The 24,621-nt window shown below is 49.0% G+C and overlaps 2 protein-coding genes across 3 annotated transcripts in view; both read right to left on the bottom strand.

Annotated features, from left to right (window-relative positions):
* The window catches only part of LOC311115539 (exportin-T-like), a 57,088-nt gene that overhangs the window by 5,509 nt on the left and 26,958 nt on the right, over window positions 1-24,621 (bottom strand). Inside the window, exons 8-21 of one of the 2 annotated variants that reach the window (XM_084190692.1) lie at window positions 23,297-23,465; window positions 21,068-21,304; window positions 20,544-20,624; window positions 20,151-20,189; window positions 19,867-19,929; window positions 19,295-19,419; window positions 19,065-19,209; window positions 18,838-18,957; window positions 18,588-18,682; window positions 17,418-17,487; window positions 8,943-9,181; window positions 4,740-5,025; window positions 2,900-3,089; window positions 2,591-2,707 (exon numbers count right to left, since the gene is read on the bottom strand). In XM_084190692.1, the coding sequence (XP_084046818.1) occupies window positions 2,591-2,707; window positions 2,900-3,089; window positions 4,740-5,025; window positions 8,943-9,181; window positions 17,418-17,487; window positions 18,588-18,682; window positions 18,838-18,957; window positions 19,065-19,209; window positions 19,295-19,419; window positions 19,867-19,929; window positions 20,151-20,189; window positions 20,544-20,624; window positions 21,068-21,304; window positions 23,297-23,465 (1,976 nt within the window). The remainder of the gene's footprint in view (window positions 1-2,590; window positions 2,708-2,899; window positions 3,090-4,739; window positions 5,026-8,942; window positions 9,182-17,417; window positions 17,488-18,587; window positions 18,683-18,837; window positions 18,958-19,064; window positions 19,210-19,294; window positions 19,420-19,866; window positions 19,930-20,150; window positions 20,190-20,543; window positions 20,625-21,067; window positions 21,305-23,296; window positions 23,466-24,621) is intronic. The other variant, XM_084190693.1, reaches the window with a different exon arrangement.
* LOC311115538 (uncharacterized protein) lies at window positions 3,122-4,712 on the bottom strand (the record flags this gene model as incomplete). Its single annotated transcript, XM_084190691.1, has 5 exons — window positions 4,169-4,712; window positions 3,795-4,104; window positions 3,482-3,751; window positions 3,292-3,352; window positions 3,122-3,134 (listed from the first exon to the last, which is right to left on the bottom strand). The coding sequence occupies exons 1-5, from the start codon at window positions 4,571-4,573 to the stop codon at window positions 3,122-3,124; spliced, it is 1,059 nt and encodes a 352-aa protein (XP_084046817.1). The 5' UTR covers window positions 4,574-4,712.

Below are 24,621 nucleotides of genomic sequence, written 5' to 3'. Positions count from 1 at the left end.
GTTATTCTCCTACATTAATTTCACATTTCCACCAACTTCAAAGTGTTTCCTTTCAAATGGTATCAAGAATATGCAAATCCTTGTTTCAGGTCCTGAGCTACAGGCAGTTAGATTTGGGTTTTTCTTTTTAGGCAAAAATGGGAAAAAAGGGTCCGATCCTTAAGAGGTTAACTAACACCATGGGTGTATTCATTAAACAACAATCATCAGTCCAAGATCAAAACATTTAACTAACACCATGGGCATATTCATTAGTGCACACTGTAGCAAACCATAGCAAAAATGTTTTGCAACAAAAACAAGAGTTTTTCTATTTGGACAAATTCAGCAATGGTCCCAGCCCGTTTGGTTTCTAGTGAATACACCCCAGTCCAAGGCAGAAACATTGAACTAATATCTGCCGGTCATGTTTCCAGAGCAATTCCTCCTATCTGGCTCAAAGGACCGGGGGGGGATGTATACGGCTGTCTTGGGACCAACAACAGCAGACAGGGGGATGTATACGGCTGTCTTGGGACCAACAACAACAGACAGGGGGATGTATACGGCTGTCTTGGAACCAACAACAGCAGACAGGGGGATGTATACGGCTGTCTTGGAACCAACAACAGCAGACAGGGGGATGTATACGGCTGTCTTGGGACCAACAGCAGACGGGGCTGTATACGGCTGTCTTGGGACCAACAACAGACAGGGGGATGTATACGGCTGTCTTGGAACCAACAACAGCAGACAGGGGGATGTATACGGCTGTCTTGGGACCAACAACAACAGACAGGGGGATGTATACGGCTGTCTTGGAACCAACAACAGCAGACAGGGGGATGTATACGGCTGTCTTGGAACCAACAACAACAGACAGGGGGATGTATACGGCTGTCTTGGAACCAACAACAGCAGACAGGGGGATGTATACGGCTGTCTTGGGACCAACAGCAGCAGACAGGGGGATGTATACGGCTGTCTTGGGACCAACAGCAGACAGGGGGATGTATACGGCTGTCTTGGGACCAACAGCAGCAGACAGGGGGATGTATACGGCTGTCTTGGGACCAACAGCAGACAGGGGGATGTATACGGCTGTCTTGGGACCAACAGCAGCAGACAGGGGGATGTATACGGCTGTCTTGGGACCAACAGCAGCAGACAGGGGGATGTATACGGCTGTCTTGGGACCAACAGCAGCAGACAGGGGGATGTATACGTCTGTCTTGGGACCAACAGCAGACAGGGGGATGTATACGGCTGTCTTGGGACCAACAGCAGCAGACAGGGGGATGTATACGGCTGTCTTGGGACCAACAGCAGCAGACAGGGGGATGTATATGGCTGTCTTGGGACCAACAGCAGACAGGGGGATGTATACGGCTGTCTTGGGACCAACAGCAGCAGACAGGGGGATGTATACGGCTGTCTTGGGACCAACAGCAGACAGGGGGATGTATACGGCTGTCTTGGGACCAACAACAGCAGACAGGTGGATGTATACGGCTGTCTTGGGACCAACAGCAGACAGGTGGATGTATACGGCTGTCTTGGGACCAACAGCAGACAGGGGGATGTATACGGCTGTCTTGGGACCAACAGCAGCAGACAGGGGGATGTATACGGCTGTCTTGGGACCAACAGCAGACAGGGGGATGTATACGGCTGTCTTGGGACCAACAGCAGCAGACAGGGGGATGTATACGGCTGTCTTGGGACCAACAGCAGCAGACAGGGGGATGTATACGGCTGTCTTGGGACCAACAGCAGCAGACAGGTGGATGTATACGACTGTCTTGGGACCAGCAGCAGACAGGGGGATGTATACGGCTGTCTTGGGACCAGCAGCAGACAGGGGGATGTATACGGCTGTCTTGGGACCAACAGCAGCAGAGAGGTGGATGTATACGGCTGTCTTGGGACCAACAGCAGCAGACAGGTGGATGTATACGGCTGTCTTGGGACCAACAGCAGACAGGGGGATGTATACGGCTGTCTTGGGACCAACAGCAGCAGACAGGTGGATGTATACGGCTGTCTTGGGACCAACAGCAGACAGGTGGATGTATACGGCTGTCTTGGGACCAACAGCAGCAGACAGGGGGATGTATACGGCTGTCTTGGGACCAACAGCAGCAGACAGGTGGATGTATACGGCTGTCTTGGGACCAGCAGCAGACAGGGGGATGTATACGGCTGTCTTGGGACCAGCAGCAGACAGGGGGATGTATACGGCTGTCTTGGGACCAACAGCAGCAGACAGGTGGATGTATACGGCTGTCTTGGGACCAACAGCAGACAGGGGGATGTATACGGCTGTCTTGGGACCAACAGCAGCAGACAGGGGGATGTATACGGCTGTCTTGGGACCAACAGCAGACAGGGGGATGTATACGGCTGTCTTGGGACCAACAGCAGACAGGGGGAGGTATACGGCTGTCTTGGGACCAACAGCAGCAGACAGGGAGAGGTATACGGCTGTCTTGGGACCAACAGCAGACAGGGGGATGTATACGGCTGTCTTGGGACCAACAACAGCAGACAGGTGGATGTATACGTCTGTCTACGGAGGAAAAAAGGAGTCACGTTCTCATGTTTTTCTTACCCCAGAGTTCCACCAGCTTAGAGAGGATGATGAAGCATGTCTTCTGGGCGATCGGGTCGGGGAAGTCTACAGCTCCCTGGATGATGGTGAACAGAACCCGCTCGATGTTCTCAACACCTGGGGAGGAACCACACAACAGAAACATTTATAGCGGAGGAATCACACCACACACACTTAATGTTCTCAACACCTGGGTAACAGAACACACACAAAGAACCCTGAGGAACCACACACACTTAGAACCCGGGGGAACCACACAATACACACACTTAGAACCCAGAGGAACTCCCCCCTCCCCCCACTACTCACCCTGGTTGGCCATGACTTCGTTCATCCCACTGGAGGCTATAGTCTGTATGAAGGTAAAGTAGCTCCTCCGTAACATCTGTTTCTCCAGGGCTGCTGCCTGGTCGTTGTCCTCGGCAGGCCGACACAACACCTCAAAGATGGCCAGGACCAGAGGCATGAAGACCTGCTGAAGGAACGGAGACACCTGGTCCTGGGGAGGAGAGAGAGACATGACCAGAGGCATCAACACCTGGTCCTGGGGAGGAGAGAGAGACATGACCAGAGGCATGAACACCTGGTCCTGGGGAGGAGAGAGACATGACCAGAGGCATCAACACCTGGTCCTGGGGAGGAGAGAGAGACATGACCAGAGGCATGAACACCTGGTCCTGGGGAGGAGAGAGAGACATGACCAGAGGCATGAGACACCTGGTCCTGGGGAGGAGAGAGAGACATGACCAGAGGCATCAACACCTGGTCCTGGGGAGGAGACACCTGGTCCTGGGGAGGAGACACCTGGTCCTGGGGAGGAGACACCTGGTCCTGGGGAGGAGAGAGAGACATGACCAGAGGCATGAACACCTGGTCCTGGGGAGGAGACACCTGGTCCTGGGGAGGAGAGAGAGACATGACCAGAGGCATCAACACCTGGTCCTGGGGAGGAGAGAGAGACATGACCAGAGGCATCAACACCTGGTCCTGGGGAGGAGAGAGAGACATGACCAGAGGCATCAACACCTGGTCCTGGGGAGGAGAGAGAGACATGACCAGAGGCATCAACACCTGGTCCTGGGAAGGAGAGAGAGACATGACCAGAGGCATCAACACCTGGTCCTGGGGAGGAGAGAGAGACATGACCAGAGGCATGAACACCTGGTCCTGGGGAGGAGAGAGACATGACCAGAGGCATGAACACCTGGTCCTGGGGAGGAGAGAGAGACATGACCAGAGGCATCAACACCTGGTCCTGGGGAGGAGAGAGAGACATGACCAGAGGCATCAACACCTGGTCCTGGGGAGGAGAGAGAGACATGACCAGAGGCATGAACACCTGGTCCTGGGGAGGAGAGAGACATGACCAGAGGCATCAACACCTGGTCCTGGGGAGGAGAGAGAGACATGACCAGAGGCATGAACACCTGGTCCTGGGGAGGAGACACCTGGTCCTGGGGAGGAGACACCTGGTCCTGGGGAGGAGAGAGAGACATGACCAGAGGCATGAACACCTGGTCCTGGGGAGGAGAGAGACATGACCAGAGGCATCAACACCTGGTCCTGGGGAGGAGACACCTGGTCCTGGGGAGGAGACACCTGGTCCTGGGGAGGAGAGAGAGACATGACCAGAGGCATCAACACCTGGTCCTGGGGAGGGGAGAGAGACATGACCAGAGGCATGAACACCTGGTCCTGGGGAGGAGACACCTGGTCCTGGGGAGGAGAGAGAGACATGACCAGAGGCATCAACACCTGGTCCTGGGGAGGGGAGAGAGACATGACCAGAGGCATGAACACCTGGTCCTGGGGAGGAGACACCTGGTCCTGGGGAGGAGAGAGAGACATGACCAGAGGCATCAACACCTGGTCCTGGGGAGGAGAGAGAGACATGACCAGAGGCATGAACACCTGGTCCTGGGAAGGAGAGAGAGACATGACCAGAGGCATCAACACCTGGTCCTGGGGAGGGGGGCTCTTCATAGACTGTCCCTACTTTTAGCTTGGCTTTTTTAGCTGGCATGTTTGCAGTCCCTACCATAGATATATTCTAAGGGCCGGTTTCTTGGACTAAAACATTATTTCTATGGAGCTCCTCCTTCGTTCAGGAGTAGACTTCATCTGTCCAAAAAAACCGGTCCCTGGTTACCTTGAACTTGGCAGTGATCTGGCTGATGAGTGGAATAAACTCCTGCAGGTCCTTGGCCTCGCAGTCCTTCAGCATGTGTTCTGATGCAGCCGGGACGAAGGGGAGGACCTCTTCTTCTAGACAGATGATCATGCGGTGGAGGAAGGAGCGCACAGCGCTGCGCAGCGACCCCCTCTGGACAGGACAGCTCAGTGCAGGCAGGAAGGTCTGCAGGCAGTCTCTGTAGACCTCAGAACATCCACACTGCTTCACTGTCTGCTTGTTGCTGAACGCCTTACTGGTACGACTAGAGAGAGGAGAGGGGGGTGGAGGGAGAGGAGAGGGGGGGGGGTGGAGGGAGAGGAGGGGGGGGGGGTGGAGGGAGAGGAGGGGGGGTGGAGAGAGAGAGAGGGGGGAGAGAGAGAGGGGGAGAGAGAGGGGGAGAGGGGGGAGAGAGAGGGGGAGAGAGAGGGGGAGAGGGGGGAGAGAGAGGGGGAGAGAGGTGGGGCGGGGGAGAGAGAGGGGGGGGCGGGGGAGAGAGAGGGGGGGGAGAGGGGGGGTGGAGAAAGAGAGAGGGCGGGGGGAGAGATGTAGTGTTCTTTGAATACAGCGTTGTTTGACATGACAACAAATGAAAACGCCAGAGAGGAGTTATTGTGACAGGGTAGGAACCAGAGTGTTGATAAGTGTTTCCTAGGGGACCCAATAAACTTTGGCTACACTGAACGTTCTCTCTTAGATACTTCATGTAGCTAACATATTCATGCTTTGCGTATTCCTCTTTGATTTAGAAGATACTGTTGCACAAACAACATGCTGATTTAGGTCAACACCATCACTGGTACCAGGCTGTATAGCTAGCTACGTTTGGTCTGACTCAGTACATTTACTAGCTAGCTACGTTTGGTCTGACTCAGTACATTTATTAGCTAGCTACGTTTGGTCTGACTCAGTACATTTATTAGCTAGCTACGTTTGGTCTGACTCAGTACATTTATTAGCTAGCTACGTTTGGTCTGACTCAGTACATTTATTAGCTAGCTACGTTTGGTCTGACTCAGTACATTTATTAGCTAGCTACGTTTGGTCTGACTCAATACATTTATTAGCTAGCTACGTTTGGTCTGACTCAATACATTTATTAGCTAGCTACGTTTGGTCTGACTCAGTACATTTATTAGCTAGCTACGTTTGGTCTGACTCAGTACATTTATTAGCTAGCTACGTTTGGTCTGACTCAGCACATTTATTAGCTAGCTACGTTTGGTCTGATTCAATACATTTATTAGCTAGCTACGTTTGGTCTGCCTCAGTACATTTATTAGCTAGCTACGTTTGGTCTGACTCAGTACATTTATTAGCTAGCTACGTTTGGTCTGACTCAGTACATTTATTAGCTAGCTACGTTTGGTCTGACTCAGCACATTTATTAGCTAGCTACGTTTGGTCTGATTCAATACATTTATTAGCTAGCTACGTTTGGTCTGCCTCAGTACATTTATTAGCTAGCTACGTTTGGTCTGACTCAGTACATTTATTAGCTAGCTACGTTTGGTCTGACTCAGTACATTTATAGCTAGCTACGTTTGGTCTGACTCAGTACATTTACTAGCTAGCTACGTTTGGTCTGACTCAGTACATTTATTAGCTAGCTACGTTTGGTCTGACTCAGTACATTTATTAGCTAGCTACGTTTGGTCTGACTCAGTACATTTATTAGCTAGCTACGTTTGGTCTGACTCAGTACATTTATTAGCTAGCTACGTTTGGTCTGACTCAGTACATTTATTAGCTAGCTACGTTTGGTCTGACTCAGTACATTTATTAGCTAGCTACGTTTGGTCTGACTCAGTACATTTATTAGCTAGCTACGTTTGGTCTGACTCAGTACATTTATTAGCTAGCTAGCCAACTAGCGATTAGCATTAGAGACTAACACGATTTAGCCACAACTTGCAAAAAAAAAAAAAGACAAACTAGCTGTTTACAGACAGAAACACAAACTAATATTGTAATTATAGAACGCTTGTGGATTTCTATTAAAGAAGCAAAGTAGCATCGTTGTCAACATCTTGTTGCATGCGCTGCGTTGACCATGTAGTGGTCTGGGGGGTTGAGCAACAACAACAGAAAGGTGGGGCTGGATCTGTGTGGAAAGCGGCACGGAGACTGAAGACTCAAGTAGTGGAGCAAACTAGAAAAATGGACGTTACACATGGCGGAGTAACGGATCACATTTAACAAACCAAAACACTGAAATACCGTTACAGCAGGGCGAGTAAAACCTACAAACCGGTCCGTGCATCAATAACGGTATATCGTGAAAAAGGTATTCCAGGGCACCCTGCCTCTCCTCCTGGGTTAGTGTATTTACCTAGCGAAGCCGACAGCGTGACTGAGACAGTCTGCCAGGGCACCCTGCCTCTCCTCCTGGGTTAGTGTATTTACCTAGCGAAGCCAACAGCGTGACTGAGACAGTCTGCCAGGGGACCCTGCCTCTCCTCCTGGGTTAGTGTATTTACCTAGCGAAGCCAACAGCGTGACTGAGACAGTCTGCCAGGGCACCCTGCCTCTCCTCCTGGGTTAGTGTATTTACCTAGCGAAGCCAACAGCGTGACTGAGACAGTCTGCCAGGGCACCCTGCCTCTCCTCCTGGGTTAGTGTATTTACCTAGCGAAGCCAACAGCGTGACTGAGACAGTCTGCCAGGGCACCCTGCCTCTCCTCCTGGGTTAGTGTATTTACCTAGCGAAGCCAACAGCGTGACTGAGACAGTCTGCCAGGGCACCCTGCCTCTCCTCCTGGGTTAGTGTATTTACCTAGCGAAGCCAACAGCGTGACAGAGACAGTCTGCCAGTGCACCCTGCCTCTCCTCCTGGGTTAGTGTATTTACCTAGCGAAGCCAACAGCGTGACTGAGACAGTCTGCCAGGGCACCCTGCCTCTCCTCCTGGGTTAGTGTATTTACCTAGCGAAGCCAACAGCGTGACTGAGACAGTCTGCCAGGGCACCCTGCCTCTCCTCCTGGGTTAGTGTATTTACCTAGCGAAGCCGACAGCGTGACTGAGACAGTCTGCCAGGGCACCCTGCCTCTCCTCCTGGGTTAGTGTATTTACCTAGCGAAGCCGACAGCATGACTGAGACAGTCTGCCAGGGCACCCTGCCTCTCCTCCTGGGTTAGTGTATTTACCTAGCGAAGCCGACAGCGTGACTGAGACAGTCTGCCAGGGCACCCTGCCTCTCCTCCTGGGTTAGTGTATTTACCTAGCGAAGCCAACAGCGTGACTGAGACAGTCTGCCAGGGCACCCTGCCTCTCCTCCTGGGTTAGTGTATTTACCTAGCGAAGCCAACAGCGTGACTGAGACAGTCTGCCAGGGCACCCTGCCTCTCCTCCTGGGTTAGTGTATTTACCTAGCGAAGCCAACAGCGTGACTGAGACAGTCTGCCAGGGCACCCTGCCTCTCCTCCTGGGTTAGTGTATTTACCTAGCGAAGCCGACAGCATGACTGAGACAGTCTGCCAGGGCACCCTGCCTCTCCTCCTGGGTTAGTGTATTTACCTAGCGAAGCCAACAGCGTGACTGAGACAGTCTGCCAGGGCGGCCTGCCTCTCCTCCTGGGTTAGTGTATTTACCTAGCGAAGCCAACAGCGTGACTGAGACAGTCTGCCAGGGCACCCTGCCTCTCCTCCTGGGTTAGTGTATTTACCTAGCGAAGCCAACAGCGTGACTGAGACAGTCTGCCAGGGCACCCTGCCTCTCCTCCTGGGTTAGTGTATTTACCTAGCGAAGCCAACAGCGTGACTGAGACAGTCTGCCAGGGCACCCTGCCTCTCCTCCTGGGTTAGTGTATTTACCTAGCGAAGCCAACAGCGTGACTGAGACAGTCTGCCAGGGCACCCTGCCTCTCCTCCTGGGTTAGTGTATTTACCTAGCGAAGCCAACAGCGTGACTGAGACAGTCTGCCAGGGCACCCTGCCTCTCCTCCTGGGTTAGTGTATTTACCTAGCGAAGCCGACAGCGTGACTGAGACAGTCTGCCAGGGCACCCTGCCTCTCCTCCTGGGTTAGTGTATTTACCTAGCGAAGCCGACAGCGTGACTGAGACAGTCTGCCAGGGCACCCTGCCTCTCCTCCTGGGTTAGTGTATTTACCTAGCGAAGCCAACAGCGTGACTGAGACAGTCTGCCAGTGCGGCCTGCCTCTCCTCCTGGGTTAGTGTATTTACCTAGCGAAGCCAACAGCGTGACTGAGACAGTCTGCCAGTGCGGCCTGCCTCTCCTCCTCTCCCTCGGAGGCCAGTTTGGCCAGCAGAAGACGGAAGGCGTCGGTCAGCGGGGTCAGCAGTGATCTCATCAGAGCCTGCTTCCTCTCGGCAGGACTCTCTCCGTGGACAATCAACACCCCCGCCGTCTCAAACATAAACAGCTGGTCATCGCTGGTCAGCAGCGCCGGGAAACCGTTATCCTGGGGTACACATGGGGAGGGTAACGTAGGTCAGTGAAGAGAGAGAGCTGTAGAGGGTAATGTACAGAGGGTAACGTAGGTCAGTGAAGAGAGAGAGAGCTGTAGAGGGTAATGTACAGAGGGTAACGTAGGTCAGTGAAGAGAGAGAGAGCTGTAGAGGGTAATGTACAGAGGGTAAGGTAGGTCAGTGAAGAGAGAGAGAGCTGTAGAGGGTAATGTACAGAGGGTAAGGTAGGTCAGTGAAGAGAGAGAGAGCTGTAGAGGGTAATGTACAGAGGGTAAGGTAGGTCAGTGAAGAGAGAGAGAGCTGTAGAGGGTAATGTACAGAGGGTAAGGTAGGTCAGTGAAGAGAGAGAGAGCTGTAGAGGGTAATGTACAGAGGGTAAGGTAGGTCAGTGAAGAGAGAGAGAGCTGTAGAGGGTAATGTACAGAGGATAAGGTAGGTCAGTGAAGAGAGAGAGAGCTGTAGAGGGTAATGTACAGAGGGTAACGTAGGTCAGTGAAGAGAGAGAGCTGTAGAGGGTAATGTACAGAGGGTAACGTAGGTCAGTGAAGAGAGAGAGAGCTGTAGAGGGTAATGTACAGAGGGTAAGGTAGGTCAGTGAAGAGAGAGAGCTGTAGAGGGTAATGTACAGAGGGTAAGGTAGGTCAGTGAAGAGAGAGAGAGCTGTAGAGGGTAATGTACAGAGGGTAAGGTAGGTCAGTGAAGAGAGAGAGCTGTAGAGGGTAAGGTAGGTCAGTGAAGAGAGAGAGAGCTGTAGAGGGTAATGTACAGAGGGTAAGGTAGGTCAGTGAAGAGAGAGAGAGCTGTAGAGGGTAATGTACAGAGGGTAAGGTAGGTCAGTGAAGAGAGAGAGTGCTGTAGAGGGTAATGTACAGAGGGTAAGGTAGGTCAGTGAAGAGAGAGAGAGCTGTAGAGGGTAATGTACAGAGGGTAAGGTAGGTCAGTGAAGAGAGAGAGCTGTAGAGGGTAAGGTAGGTCAGTGAAGAGAGAGAGAGCTGTAGAGGGTAATGTACAGAGGGTAAGGTAGGTCAGTGAAGAGAGAGAGAGCTGTAGAGGGTAATGTACAGAGGGTAAGGTAGGTCAGTGAAGAGAGAGAGAGCTGTAGAGGGTAATGTACAGAGGGTAAGGTAGGTCAGTGAAGAGAGAGAGAGAGCTGTAGAGGGTAATGTACAGAGGGTAAGGTAGGTCAGTGAAGAGAGAGAGAGCTGTAGAGGGTAATGTACAGAGGGTAAGGTAGGTCAGTGAAGAGAGAGAGAGCTGTAGAGGGTAAGGTAGGTCAGTGAAGAGAGAGAGTGTTGTAGAGGGTAATGTACAGAGGGTAAGGTAGGTCAGTGAAGAGAGAGAGAGCTGTAGAGGGTAATGTACAGAGGGTAAGGTAGGTCAGTGAAGAGAGAGAGAGCTGTAGAGGGTAAGGTAGGTCAGTGAAGAGAGAGAGTGCTGTAGAGGGTAATGTACAGAGGGTAAGGTAGGTCAGTGAAGAGAGAGAGAGCTGTAGAGGGTAATGTACAGAGGGTAAGGTAGGTCAGTGAAGAGAGAGAGAGCTGTAGAGGGTAAGGTAGGTCAGTGAAGAGAGAGAGTGCTGTAGAGGGTAATGTACAGAGGGTAAGGTAGGTCAGTGAAGAGAGAGAGAGCTGTAGAGGGCAATGTACAGAGGGTAAGGTAGGTCAGTGAAGAGAGAGAGAGCTGTAGAGGGTAATGTACAGAGGGTAAGGTAGGTCAGTGAAGAGAGAGAGAGCTGTAGAGGGTAATGTACAGAGGGTAAGGTAGGTCAGTGAAGAGAGAGAGAGCTGTAGAGGGTAATGTACAGAGGGTAAGGTAGGTCAGTGAAGAGAGAGAGCTGTAGAGGGTAATGTACAGAGGGTAAGGTAGGTCAGTGAAGAGAGAGAGAGCTGTAGAGGGTAATGTACAGAGGGTAAGGTAGGTCAGTGAAGAGAGAGAGAGCTGTAGAGGGTAATGTACAGAGGGTAAGGTAGGTCAGTGAAGAGAGAGAGCTGTAGAGGGTAAGGTAGGTCAGTGAAGAGAGAGAGAGCTGTAGAGGGTAATGTACAGAGGGTAAGGTAGGTCAGTGAAGAGAGAGAGCTGTAGAGGGTAATGTCCAGAGGGTAAGGTAGGTCAGTGAAGAGAGAGAGAGAGAGCTGTAGAGGGTAAGGTAGGTCAGTGAAGAGAGAGAGAGCTGTAGAGGGTAATGTACAGAGGGTAAGGTAGGTCAGTGAAGAGAGAGAGAGCTGTAGAGGGTAAGGTAGGTCAGTGAAGAGAGAGAGAGCTGTAGAGGGTAATGTACAGAGGGTAAGGTAGGTCAGTGAAGAGAGAGAGAGCTGTAGAGGGTAAGGTAGGTCAGTGAAGAGAGAGAGAGCTGTAGAGGGTAATGTACAGAGGGTAAGGTAGGTCAGTGAAGAGAGAGAGAGAGAGCTGTAGAGGGTAAGGTAGGTCAGTGAAGAGAGAGAGAGAGCTGTAGAGGGTAATGTACAGAGGGTAAGGTAGGTCAGTGAAGAGAGAGAGAGCTGTAGAGGGTAAGGTAGGTCAGTGAAGAGAGAGAGAGCTGTAGAGGGTAAGGTAGGTCAGTGAAGAGAGAGAGAGCTGTAGAGGGTAAGGTAGGTCAGTGAAGAGAGAGAGAGCTGTAGAGGGTAAGGTAGGTCAGTGAAGAGAGAGAGAGCTGTAGAGGGTAATGTACAGAGGGTAAGGTAGGTCAGTGAAGAGAGAGAGAGCTGTAGAGGGTAATGTACAGAGGGTAAGGTAGGTCAGTGAAGAGAGAGAGAGCTGTAGAGGGTAATGTACAGAGGGTAAGGTAGGTCAGTGAAGAGAGAGAGAGTGCTGTAGAGGGTAATGTACAGAGGGTAAGGTAGGTCAGTGAAGAGAGAGAGAGCTGTAGAGGGTAATGTACAGAGGGTAAGGTAGGTCAGTGAAGAGAGAGAGAGCTGTAGAGGGTAAGGTAGGTCAGTGAAGAGAGAGTGCTGTAGAGGGTAATGTACAGAGGGTAAGGTAGGTCAGTGAAGAGAGAGAGAGCTGTAGAGGGTAATGTACAGAGGGTAAGGTAGGTCAGTGAAGAGAGAGAGAGCTGTAGAGGGTAAGGTAGGTCAGTGAAGAGAGAGAGTGCTGTAGAGGGTAATGTACAGAGGGTAAGGTAGGTCAGTGAAGAGAGAGAGAGCTGTAGAGGGTAATGTACAGAGGGTAAGGTAGGTCAGTGAAGAGAGAGAGAGCTGTAGAGGGTAATGTACAGAGGGTAAGGTAGGTCAGTGAAGAGAGAGAGAGCTGTAGAGGGTAATGTACAGAGGGTAAGGTAGGTCAGTGAAGAGAGAGAGAGCTGTAGAGGGTAATGTACAGAGGGTAAGGTAGGTCAGTGAAGAGAGAGAGCTGTAGAGGGTAATGTACAGAGGGTAAGGTAGGTCAGTGAAGAGAGAGAGAGCTGTAGAGGGTAATGTACAGAGGGTAAGGTAGGTCAGTGAAGAGAGAGAGCTGTAGAGGGTAAGGTAGGTCAGTGAAGAGAGAGAGAGCTGTAGAGGGTAATGTACAGAGGGTAAGGTAGGTCAGTGAAGAGAGAGAGCTGTAGAGGGTAATGTCCAGAGGGTAAGGTAGGTCAGTGAAGAGAGAGAGAGCTGTAGAGGGTAAGGTAGGTCAGTGAAGAGAGAGAGAGCTGTAGAGGGTAATGTACAGAGGGTAAGGTAGGTCAGTGAAGAGAGAGAGAGCTGTAGAGGGTAAGGTAGGTCAGTGAAGAGAGAGAGAGCTGTAGAGGGTAATGTACAGAGGGTAAGGTAGGTCAGTGAAGAGAGAGAGAGCTGTAGAGGGTAAGGTAGGTCAGTGAAGAGAGAGAGAGCTGTAGAGGGTAATGTACAGAGGGTAAGGTAGGTCAGTGAAGAGAGAGAGAGAGAGCTGTAGAGGGTAAGGTAGGTCAGTGAAGAGAGAGAGAGAGCTGTAGAGGGTAATGTACAGAGGGTAAGGTAGGTCAGTGAAGAGAGAGATAGCTGTAGAGGGTAAGGTAGGTCAGTGAAGAGAGAGAGAGCTGTAGAGGGTAAGGTAGGTCAGTGAAGAGAGAGAGAGCTGTAGAGGGTAAGGTAGGTCAGTGAAGAGAGAGAGAGAGAGCTGTAGAGGGTAATGTCCAGAGGATAAGGTAGGTCAGTGAAGAGAGAGAGAGAGAGCTGTAGAGGGTAATGTCCAGAGGATAAGGTAGGTCAGTGAAGAGAGAGAGAGCTGTAGAGGGTAATGTCCAGAGGGTAAGGTAGGTCAGTGAAGAGAGAGAGAGCTGTAGAGGGTAAGGTAGGTCAGTGAAGAGAGAGAGAGCTGTAGAGGGTAATGTCCAGAGGGTAAGGTAGGTCAGTGAAGAGAGAGAGAGCTGTAGAGGGTAAGGTAGGTCAGTGAAGAGAGAGAGCTGTAGAGGGTAATGTCCAGAGGGTAAGGTAGGTCAGTGAAGAGAGAGAGAGCTGTAGAGGGTAAGGTAGGTCAGTGAAGAGAGAGAGCTGTAGAGGGTAAGGTAGGTCAGTGAAGAGAGAGAGAGAGAGCTGTAGAGGGTAATGTCCAGAGGATAAGGTAGGTCAGTGAAGAGAGAGAGAGAGAGCTGTAGAGGGTAATGTCCAGAGGATAAGGTAGGTCAGTGAAGAGAGAGAGAGCTGTAGAGGGTAATGTCCAGAGGGTAAGGTAGGTCAGTGAAGAGAGAGAGAGCTGTAGAGGGTAAGGTAGGTCAGTGAAGAGAGAGAGAGCTGTAGAGGGTAATGTCCAGAGGGTAAGGTAGGTCAGTGAAGAGAGAGAGAGCTGTAGAGGGTAAGGTAGGTCAGTGAAGAGAGAGAGCTGTAGAGGGTAAGGTAGGTCAGTGAAGAGAGAGAGAGCTGTAGAGGGTAAGGTAGGTCAGTGAAGAGAGAGAGCTGTAGAGGGTAAGGTAGGTCAGTGAAGAGAGAGAGCTGTAGAGGGTAAGGTAGGTCAGTGAAGAGAGAGAGCTGTAGAGGGTAAGATAGGTCAGTGAAGAGAGAGAGAGCTGTAGAGGGTAAGGTAGGTCAGTGAAGAGAGAGAGCTGTAGAGGGTAAGGTAGGTCAGTGAAGAGAGAGAGAGCTGTAGAGGGTAATGTCCAGAGGGTAAGGTAGGTCAGTGAAGAGAGAGAGAGCTGTAGAGGGTAAGGTAGGTCAGTGAAGAGCGAGAGAGCTGTAGAGGGTAATGGTATGACACCGTTCTCTTGGGGGAACATGTTAAATGTTATACTGTGGTCATGAGAAGTTAGTTGGTATGGCAACAGGTGGCGACTTCAATAACTTGAATAAAAAGTGCAGGCCAAGCAGGAGAAGACGTGGGTGGTAAAATGTCTGGTCTGTGGTACATTTTTACATTTTAGTCATTTAGCAGACGCTCTTATCCAGAGCGACTTACAGTTAGTGAGTGCATACATTATTATTATATATTTTTTCATACTGGTCCCCCCGTGGGAATCGAACCCACAACCCTGGCGTTGCAAGCGCCATGCTCTACCAACTGAGCTACAGGGGAATACATGGTATTATGGGATGGTGATGTGATGAAGCTAAAGTAGAGGTAACTTACAGGGGAATCTAGCTCAGGGTTTGTACAGGCAGTGGGAAGTCAGATTCAACAACTTTCCAGTACTTTTTCAAAACAGTAATATTTATTTTCAAGGACCATCAATTTGTAATAGTTCCTAATATGCAATTGTTTCTAGTTACCACCAGATTATAGTATATCGCCACCAGATGGCAGTATATCGCCACCAGATTATAGTATATCGCCACCAGATGGCAGTATATCGCCACCAGATGGCAGTATATCGCCACCAGATGGCAGTATATCGCCACCAGATGGCAGTATATCGCCACCAGATGGCAGTATATCGCCACCAGATGGCAGTATATCGCCACCAGATGGCAGTATATCGCCACCAGATGGCAGTATATCGCCACCAGATGGCAGTATATCGCCACCAGATGGCAGTATATCGCCACCAGATGGCAGTATATCGCCACCAGATGGCAGTATATCGCCACCAGATTATAGTATATCGCCACCAGATTATAGTATATCGCCACCAGATGGCAGTATATTGCCACCAGATTATAGTATATCGCCACCAGATGGCAGTATATCGCCACAAACTCATGAAAAAACCAAACTAACTTACAAGTTCTCCTCAATAATACATATTTCACTACTTATTGACTACATACAGGAGTGGTAAATCAGGATTGACGATGTAATTTGAGTAGTGATGAGCAGAGTTTTGGACACGCCTACTGGCGAACACACATTTCCAATTCACATTACTACACAATTCCATCTTAAGTGACTTTTTATTGGGCATTTGGGAATCTACTACTTAATAGCTACGAAACAGCGTCTTGCTTCTGACTGGCAGCGTTAGTGTCGTCGGTCGGTGTGGGCTGTGTGAGGAAAACGGGCACGTGAACGGCCACCAGAACGGCAGGAGCACGGCTGCCGCTTGTTAAAGCGGAATACTGCGGGCGCCCCCGAGAATGGAAGGCGATTGGCAAAAAAAAAGCTCTGGAGGTTGTTGCAGAGAAAAAGATGTAGAAGTGGCGCCAGCGCAGTTCGCAGCGTTGTCTTTCCCCGTTCATGTGGCTCTTCAGGGCCGATTCACCCACAATGTCAAAGTCGGACGCATTTTTTGCACCTTACACGGTGTCGGTTGGTTGGGTCCAGTGGTATAGTGGTAAAAAAAATGGTGGTTAAACTATACTGAACAACAATATAAAAACATGTAAAAAAACATGTAAAGTGTTGGTCCCAGGTTTCATGAGCTGAAATAAAAGATCCCAGAAATGTTCCATACGCATAAAAAGGGCAGGATGGAATTGACATTTTCCCGGCATATCGACGGGACGCTTGGCGGCGCCTAATCAGACAGTGCTGTACCTGCCTGGCTGAGTGGCATTGTGGGTGGAATGAGCGAGCTCACCTGGCAACCACAGCGTGAAACACGTTAGGAAATAAAACTCAGTAGCCTGCCTGGAAATGAATTAATGTAACTTACAGGAGGACCTACCTCCAGCAGGTCTGTACAGGGTCATGTGTAGAGTGTCATGTATATGAGAGGAGAGGTAATTTACAGGAGGACCTACCTCCAGCAGGTCTGTACAGGGTCATGTGTAGAGGGTCATGTATATGAGAGGAGAGGTAATTTACAGGAGGACCTACCTCCAGCAGGTCTGTACAGGGTCATGTATATGAGAGGAGAGGTAATTTACAGGAGGACCTACCTCCAGCAGGTCTGTACAGGGTCATGTGTAGAGGGTCATGTGTATGAGAGGAGAGTTAACTCACAGGAGGACCTACCTCCAGCAGGTCTGTACAGGGTCATGTGTAGAGGGTCATGTGTATGAGAGGAGAGTTAACTCACAGGAGGACCTACCTCCAGCAGGTCTGTACAGGGTCATGTGTAGAGGGTCATGTATACGAGAGGAGAGTTAACTCACAGGAGGACCTACCTCCAGCAGGTCTGTACAGGGTCATGTGTAGAGGGTCATGTGTATGAGAGGAGAGTTAACTCACTGGAGGACCTAACTCCAGCAGGTCTGTACAGGGTCATGTGTAGAGGGTCATGTATACGAGAGGAGAGTTAACTCACAGGAGGACCTACCTCCAGCAGGTCTGTACAGGGTCATGTATATGAGAGGAGAGGTAATTTACAGGAGGACCTACCTCCAGCAGGTCTGTACAGGGTCATGTGTAGAGGGTCATGTATATGAGAGGAGAGGTAATTTACAGGAGGACCTACCTCCAGCAGGTCTGTACAGGGTCATGTGTAGAGGGTCATGTATATGAGAGGAGAGGTAATTTACAGGAGGACCTACCTCCAGCAGGTCTGTACAGGGTCATGTGTAGAGGGTCATGTATATGAGAGGAGAGTTAACTCACAGGAGGCGCTAGCTCCAGCAGGTCTGTACAGGGTCATGTGTACAGGGTCATGTATATGAGAGGAGAGGTAATTTACAGGAGGACCTACCTCCAGCAGGTCTGTACAGGGTCATGTATACGAGAGGAGAGTTAACTCACAGGAGGCGCTAGCTCCAGCAGGTCTGTACAGGGTCATGTGTACAGGGTCATGTATATGAGAGGAGAGTTAACTCACAGGAGGCGCTAGCTCCAGCAGGTCTGTACAGGGTCATGTGTACAGGGTCATGTATATGAGAGGAGAGTTAACTCACAGGAGGCGCTAGCTCCAGCAGGTCTGTACAGGGTCATGTGTAGAGGGTCATGTGTATGAGGGGAGAGTTAACTCACAGGAGGCGCTAGCTCCAGCAGGTCCTGTATCCTGGTCAGGATGTCTTCAACGAAGGAGTTCATGTGTTTACTGTCAACAGAGAGCAGGGTTGGGGTCAAACACAAAGAAACCTTCAACTATTACTGTCAACAGAGAACAGGGTTGGGGTCAAACACAAAGAAACCTTCAACTATTACTGTCAACAGAGAACAGGGTTGGGGTCAAACACAAAGAAACCTTCAACTATTACTGTCAACAGAGAGCAGGGTTGGGGTCAAACACAAAGAAACCTTCAACTATTACTGTCAACAGAGAGCAGGGTTGGGGTCAATGATGACCTGGTGTTGACCTCCATGACCTGGTACAACCAGGGTCTGTTGATAATACTGGGTCTGTCCCAACTGGCAGCCTATCCACTACAACAAGGACCCATAGAGCTCTGGTCTAAAGTAGTGCACTATATAGGGAATAGGGTGCCATTCTCTGGTCTAAAGTAGTGCACTATATAGGGAATAGGGTGCCATTCTCTGGTCTAAAGTAGTGCACTATATAGGGAATAGGGTGCCATTCTCTGGTTTAAAGTAGTGCACTATATAGGGAATAGGGTGCCATTCTCTGGTCTAAAGTAGTGCACTATATAGGGAATAGGGTGCCATTCTCTGGTCTAAAGTAGTGCACTATATAGGGAATAGGGTGCCATTCTCTGGTCTAAAGTAGTGCACTATATAGGGAATAGGGTGCCATTCTCTGGTCTAAAGTAGTGCACTATATAGGGAATAGGGTGCCATTCTCTGGTCTAAAGTAGTGCACTATATAGGGAATAGGGTGCCATTCTCTGGTCTAAAGTAGTGCACTATATAGGGAATAGGGTGCCATTCTCTGGTCTAAAGTAGTGCACTATATAGGGAATAGGGTGCCATTCTCTGGTCTAAAGTAGTGCACTATATAGGGAATAGGGTGCCATTCTCTGGTCTAAAGTAGTGCACTATATAGGGAATAGGGTGCCATTCTCTGGTCTAAAGTAGTGCACTGTATAGGGAATAGGGTGTCATTCTCTGGGTTAAAGTAGTGCACTATATAGGGAATAGGGTGCCATTCTCTGGTCTAAAGTAGTGCACTATACAGGGAATAGGGGGGCCAGTTGGAACACCCTCTAACGTGTGCTTAGTGACTGGTAGAGCTGGACTTACTGCAGTGTCTTGACGAATCGTGAGAAGAGGTAGGCCACTCTGCTGCGGACCTTAGGACTGCTGTGTCTCAGACCTCGATGGTCCAGAAAGGCCATCTACAGAACACAGACACACTGTGGTGGTACCAAACCTCGTTCCCAAGTATCCAAGGGTACACTCTCTCCCTCTACTCTCCTCAACACTGGGAGGACACTGCGTTAAGGTCGAAACAGAGAGAGTTCATTGATGATTCGGTGACTGCACTACTCACCAGGACGTTAGGAATGTGCTGCGGTTCCACGAGGAAGAACTTGTCGTAGCGAACGACCGCCTCAAAGAACTCCAGCGCCACAGAGGTGTGTTGGTACCCACTGAGCCCAGAGGAGACCAGCTGAGGGGACAGGAGAACACAGAAACATGGTGTCAGACATAAAAATAAAATAAACTTTCCTGTGGGTTAGGGGTCGTTAGTGGACTGGACCCTGGGTTGTCTCTCACCGTTCTCATCATATCCTGCAGGGCCGAGGTCTTGGCCGTGTCGCCAGAGAAGTGAGCTCCGTGAGACGCAGGCAGAGCCTCTCCCAGCATGTAGAGCAGCCGGATGGCCACCTCTACCTCCATGAAGGGGGCCGTCTGCCACGTCCTGAGAGAGAGAGAGACGCACGCGCCATTAGGGTCCAGCCAAGTTTCCTTGCCAACATTCTTTCGAAGGGTAAAGTTAGTCTTACTGCATGGTGCTGTTGAAGACCCTGCGCACAGCTTCCAGTAGCAGTTCGGGGGAAACCTGAGCCAGACGATCCAACAACATCTTCAACTGCTTCCTGTACTCTACAAACATCGCTTCATCCTCCCCCTGAGAGAGAGAGACAGACAGAGAGAGAGAGAGAGAACACAGAAAGGAGAGAAAGGAAGAGGGGGGAGAGAGAAAGAGGGGGGAGAGAGAGATGGATCGAGAGAGAGAGATGGACAGAGAGAGATGGACAGAGAGAGAGAGAATGATAGAGGGAAAGAGAGAGAAGGGGGGAGAGCGAGATGGATCGAGAGAGAGAGATGGACAGAGAGAGATGGACAGAGAGAGAGAGAATGATAGAGGGAAAGAGAGAGAAGGGGGGAGAGCGAGAGATGGATAGAGAGAAAGAGGGGGGAGAGATGAGAGAGAAAGAGGGGGGAGAGATGAGAGAGAGAAGGGGGAGAAGGGAGAGAGAGATGGACAGACAGCGAGAGAGAGAGAGAGAGAGAAACTGAGAATGAGAATGCTCTTCAACTTCCCCACATTTTAAAAACTCAGACAAAGTTTTACCTCATTCTCAAAGTTGTACTCCTCATCATAAGTCAGTTTCTTCATGACTGCCAACATTATGGCCTGTTGAAACAGAGAGGGCAGTCAACACACTGGATATGTCTAGTAACAAGATGAAAGATGGTGGAACGTTAGAAAAGGGTTTAAAAGCTAGTGGTTGGTTTCCCAGAAGCAGATTCATTCTATTCCTGGAATAAAAAAAAATATGTTCTGTTTTTTAGTTCAGGACAAGGCATAATCTCTGTCTGGGAAACCAGCCCAAAGAGTTTTTGATGAAATCGCACCTCAACGTTAGTTTTCTGTTGGTCTGTCAGCAGAGGGAACTAGAAGGGAGAGAGACAACAGAATGTTCTCATTATGAAACAACCATAATTCCTTCAATTCAAAGCAGTAAGTTGTTCCAGAAAGCAGGATAGGTTGGCCAGCTAACTTTGATAAACCGTCACACTCATACTTCAATGTGTTGTTGGTTGTAAAGTCAATTATACCATGCTAATTTCAAGTCTATATTTCTTGAAAATATGAAGTTATTTTACAATATTTAGGACAGTTAGCAGAGCTAATTCATTGATGGTTCTTCCTGGAACATCCCCCCCCCCCCCAAGCTGTAAACCAATAGTCAGGGGTAATGATAATGATTGGGTCTTGGGTTAGTTAGCGTGGACAGTTCTCTCCACCTTGTCTGATTCCCAGTACTCTTCAACGGCCTCCTGTCCTCCTCTCCCTACCTGACGCATGGTACCCTGCCACTCTGAGCCCTTTAGGAAGATGAAGCAGATGAACACAAAGTTTACGTCATGTTACCCTGCCACGCTGACCCCATTGAGGATTGCTTGTCAACACGACAAGAGGTCAGAGGGGCGACTCCCAAGTCCACGCCCGTTCTAGAGATTCTATTTCTTAAAAATGGTTTCCATCCTGTCCGGTAAAGACACATCAACAGTCTAGAGCGGCTCCCTCTCCTTCCACTCTGATGCCGGCAAAAACACTGTGTCCCAAACGACACTATTCCCTTCATAGTGCACAACTTCTGCCCAGAACCCTGGATGGTATAAGGTGCCATAGGGATTAGGGTGCCATATTCCCATAGGGCTCTAGTCAAAATGTAGTGCACTAGAGAGAGAACAGGGTGCCATTTGGGACTTGGCCCCAAAGTAAAACACTGGAGCTATGGACACGCAAATAGCACCCCGCTTCTCACCTGTTTGAGTATGTGCAGGTAGTCGTAGCAGAACCCGACGACGTTAGCCGAGATGTCGTCGTCCTCGTGGACCAACAGCTGGAGGAGCAGCGGAACCTTGGCCTCGAGCGCGCGCAGCGTCTCCGTGGCGTCTTTCACGTCGCCCCCCTTGGCCAGTTTGGTCCAGCTCAGCGCCAGAGATTGGCCCATCCCATTAACCAGTCTGGAGAACTTAGCCAGGAAGTCCACATCCTCCTCCTGATGATGGAGCCAAGACAGGACACAGTGTCACTATATAGGAAACACTGGGGCACCATTTCGGGTACAAAACAGGAAACAGTTTTCACATCCATTCAGGAAGTGGAGGTCAGGAGGAGGAAGAGGAAATGGCCCTTTGGCCTTTTGTTGGACTGGAGCAGTGTGTGTGTGTGTTGTGTGGTGCGTCCGTCGTGTGTGTGTGTGTGTGTGTGTGTGTGTTGTGTGGTGCGTCCGTCGTGTGTGTGTGAGTGTGTGTACAGTGCCTTCAGAAAATATTCACACCCCTTGATTTTTTCCACATTTTGTTGTGTTGCAAATTGGGATTAAAATGGATTTAATTGTATTTTCAACAATCTACTCTAATGTCAAAGTGGAAGATTGTTTTTTTTTTTTTTTATATTAATGAAAAATATAACACTAAAATGTATCTTGACTACTCAACCCCCTGAGTCAATACATGATAGAATCACCTTTGGCAGCGATTACAGATGTGAGTCTTTCTGGGTAAGTCTCTAAGAGCTTTGCACATCTGGATTGTACAATATCTGTCCATTATTCTTTTTTAAATTCTTCAAGCTCTGTCAAGTTGGTTGTTGATCATTGCTAGTCAGCCATTTTCAAGTCTTACCATAGATTTTCAAGCAGATTTAAATCAAAACTGTAACTAGGCCACTCAGGAATATTCACTGTCTTCTTGGTAAGCAACTCCAGTGTAGATTTGGCCTTGTGTTTTAGGTTATTGTCCTGCTGAAAGGTGAATTCGTCTCCCAGTGTCTGGTGGAAAGCAGACCAGGTTTTCCTCTAGGATTTTTCCTCTGCTTAGCGCCATTGTTTTGGTTTTTTTAAATCCTGAAAATCTCCCCAGTCCTTGACGATGACAAGCATACACATAACATGATGCAGCCACCACCATGCGTGAGAATATGAAGAGTGGTACTCAGTGATGTGTTGGATTTGCCCCAAACATAACACTTTGTATTCAGGATGCATGTTTTGGAATATTTGTATTCTTTACAGACTTCCTTCTTTTCACTCTGTCATTTAGGTTAGTATTGTGGAGTAACTACAATGTTGTTGATAAATAATAAATAAAAATAATTGGTCATTTAGCAGACGCTCTTATCCAGAGCGACTTACAGGAGCAATTAGGGTTAAGTGCCTTGCTCAAGGGCACATCGACAGATTTTTCACCTAGTCGGCTCGGGGATTAGAACCAGCGACCTTTCGGTTACTGGCACAACGCTCTTAACCACTAAGCTACCTGCCGCCCTTGATCCATCCTCCATTTTCTCCTATCACAGCCAACTGTGATAGTAACTGGTTTAAAGTCACCATTGGCCTCATGATGAAATCCCTGAGCGGTTTCCTTCCTCTCCGGCAACTGAGTTAGGAAGGACGCCTGTATCTTTGCAGTGACTGGGTGTATTGATACTCCATCCAAAGTGTAATTAATAACTTCACCATGCTCAAAGGGATATTCAATGTCTGCCTTCTTTTTTTTTTACCCATCTACCAGTAGGTGCCCTTCTTTGCGAGGCATTGGAAAACCTCCCTGGTCTTTGTGGTTGAATCTGTGTTTGAAATTCACTGCTCGACTGAGGGTCATTACAGATAACTGTATGTGTGGGTACAGAGATGAGGTAGTCATTAAACAATCATGTTAAACACTATTATTGCACATAGAGTGAGTCCATGCAACTTATTATGTGACTTGTTAAACACATTTTTACTCCTGAACTTATTTAGGATTGCCATAAAAGGGGTTGAATACTTATTGACTCAAGACATTTTTATTTTGAATCAATTTGTATAATTTTGTTTTTAAAAAAATCATCCAATTTGACATTTTGGGGTGGATTTTGTGTGTGGATCAGTGCCACAAAATCTCAATTTAAAACATTTGAAATTCAAGCTGTAACACCAAATATGAAAAAAGGGTGAAGGGGTGTGAATCCTTTCTGAAGGCACTATATAAAATGTGTGTACACCTACCTCCTCCACATTGAAGAAGCCGGCAGACTGCAGGACCTGGCAGAGGGACTCAACCAGCTTCGTCTTGTCTGTGGGGTCCATGCCTTTGTTAACAATCTCAAACAGACAGTCACATGCCTCCTCTCTCAGGTCCTGCACAGACATCTGGCTCAGCAGCAGGTTGACGAACCTGGAGGGAGAAGGAACACGCTGGTCACACACACAGGTCCAGGACCAGTCATCTGATCTAGTGTCCGGGTTCATAAACCTGGAGGGAGAAGGAACACACTGGTCACACACACACACCGGTCCAGGACCAGTCATCTGGTGGTCCTCTGTAGCTCAGCTGGTAGAGCACGGCGCTTGTAACGCCAGGGTAGTGGGGTTCGATCCCCGGGACCAGCCATACGTAAAAATGTATGCGCACATGACTGTAAGTCGCTTTGGATAAAAGCGTCTGCTAAATGGAATATTATTATTATTATTATTATTATTTGATCTAGTCTCCGGGTTCATGAACCTGAAACCGTCAAAACAACTACCACTGATCTTCATGGCGCCGACGGAGAAGGACGACACCTTAGAGGAGTTTCAACCCAACTTCGCTATTTCGCGACTTTTATCGTGTTTAACTTTCTTTGTACAAAATGTTCATTCTATTCTCATATGACCCTTGGGTGAACTGTTGGAATCATGGAAATAGAATGATTATTCTGACTCTATAATTAGAATATAATAGTGGCCATTTTGAATACAGTGTTGACATGACAACAAATGAAAACGCCAGAGAGGAGTTATTGTGACAGGGTAGGAACCAGAGTGTTGGTAAGTGTTTCCTAGGGGACCCAATAAACTGGCTACACTGAACGTTCTCTCTTAGATACTTCATGTTGGTAACATATTCATGCTTTGCGTATTCCTCTTTGATTTAGAAGATACTGTTGCACAAACAACATGCTGATTTAGGTCAACACCATCACTGGTACCAGGCTGTATTAGCTAGCTACGTTTGGTCTGACTCAGTACATTTATTAGCTAGCTACGTTTGGTCTGACTCAGTACATTTATTAGCTAGCTACGTTTGGTCTGACTCAGTACATTTATTAGCTAGCTACGTTTGGTCTGACTCAATACATTTATTAGCTAGCTACGTTTGGTCTGACTCAGTACATTTATTAGCTAGCTAGCGATTAGCAGCTAACAAGATTTAGGTCCAACTTGCTATGAAAAGACAAACTAGGTGTTCGCAGCTGTAAGAAACACAAACTAATAGTGTAATTATAGAAGTGGATTTATATTAAAGAAGCAAAGTGGAAACAGCATCGTTGTCATCAACATTGTTGCAT

This window comes from Coregonus lavaretus, assembly GCF_964263955.1.
Source record: "Coregonus lavaretus genome assembly, contig: HAP1_SCAFFOLD_648, whole genome shotgun sequence".
In the NCBI taxonomy this organism is placed as follows: domain Eukaryota; kingdom Metazoa; phylum Chordata; class Actinopteri; order Salmoniformes; family Salmonidae; genus Coregonus; species Coregonus lavaretus.
Note: the sequence above shows the minus strand (reverse complement) of the source record. Positions and strands in the feature narration are given on the sequence as shown.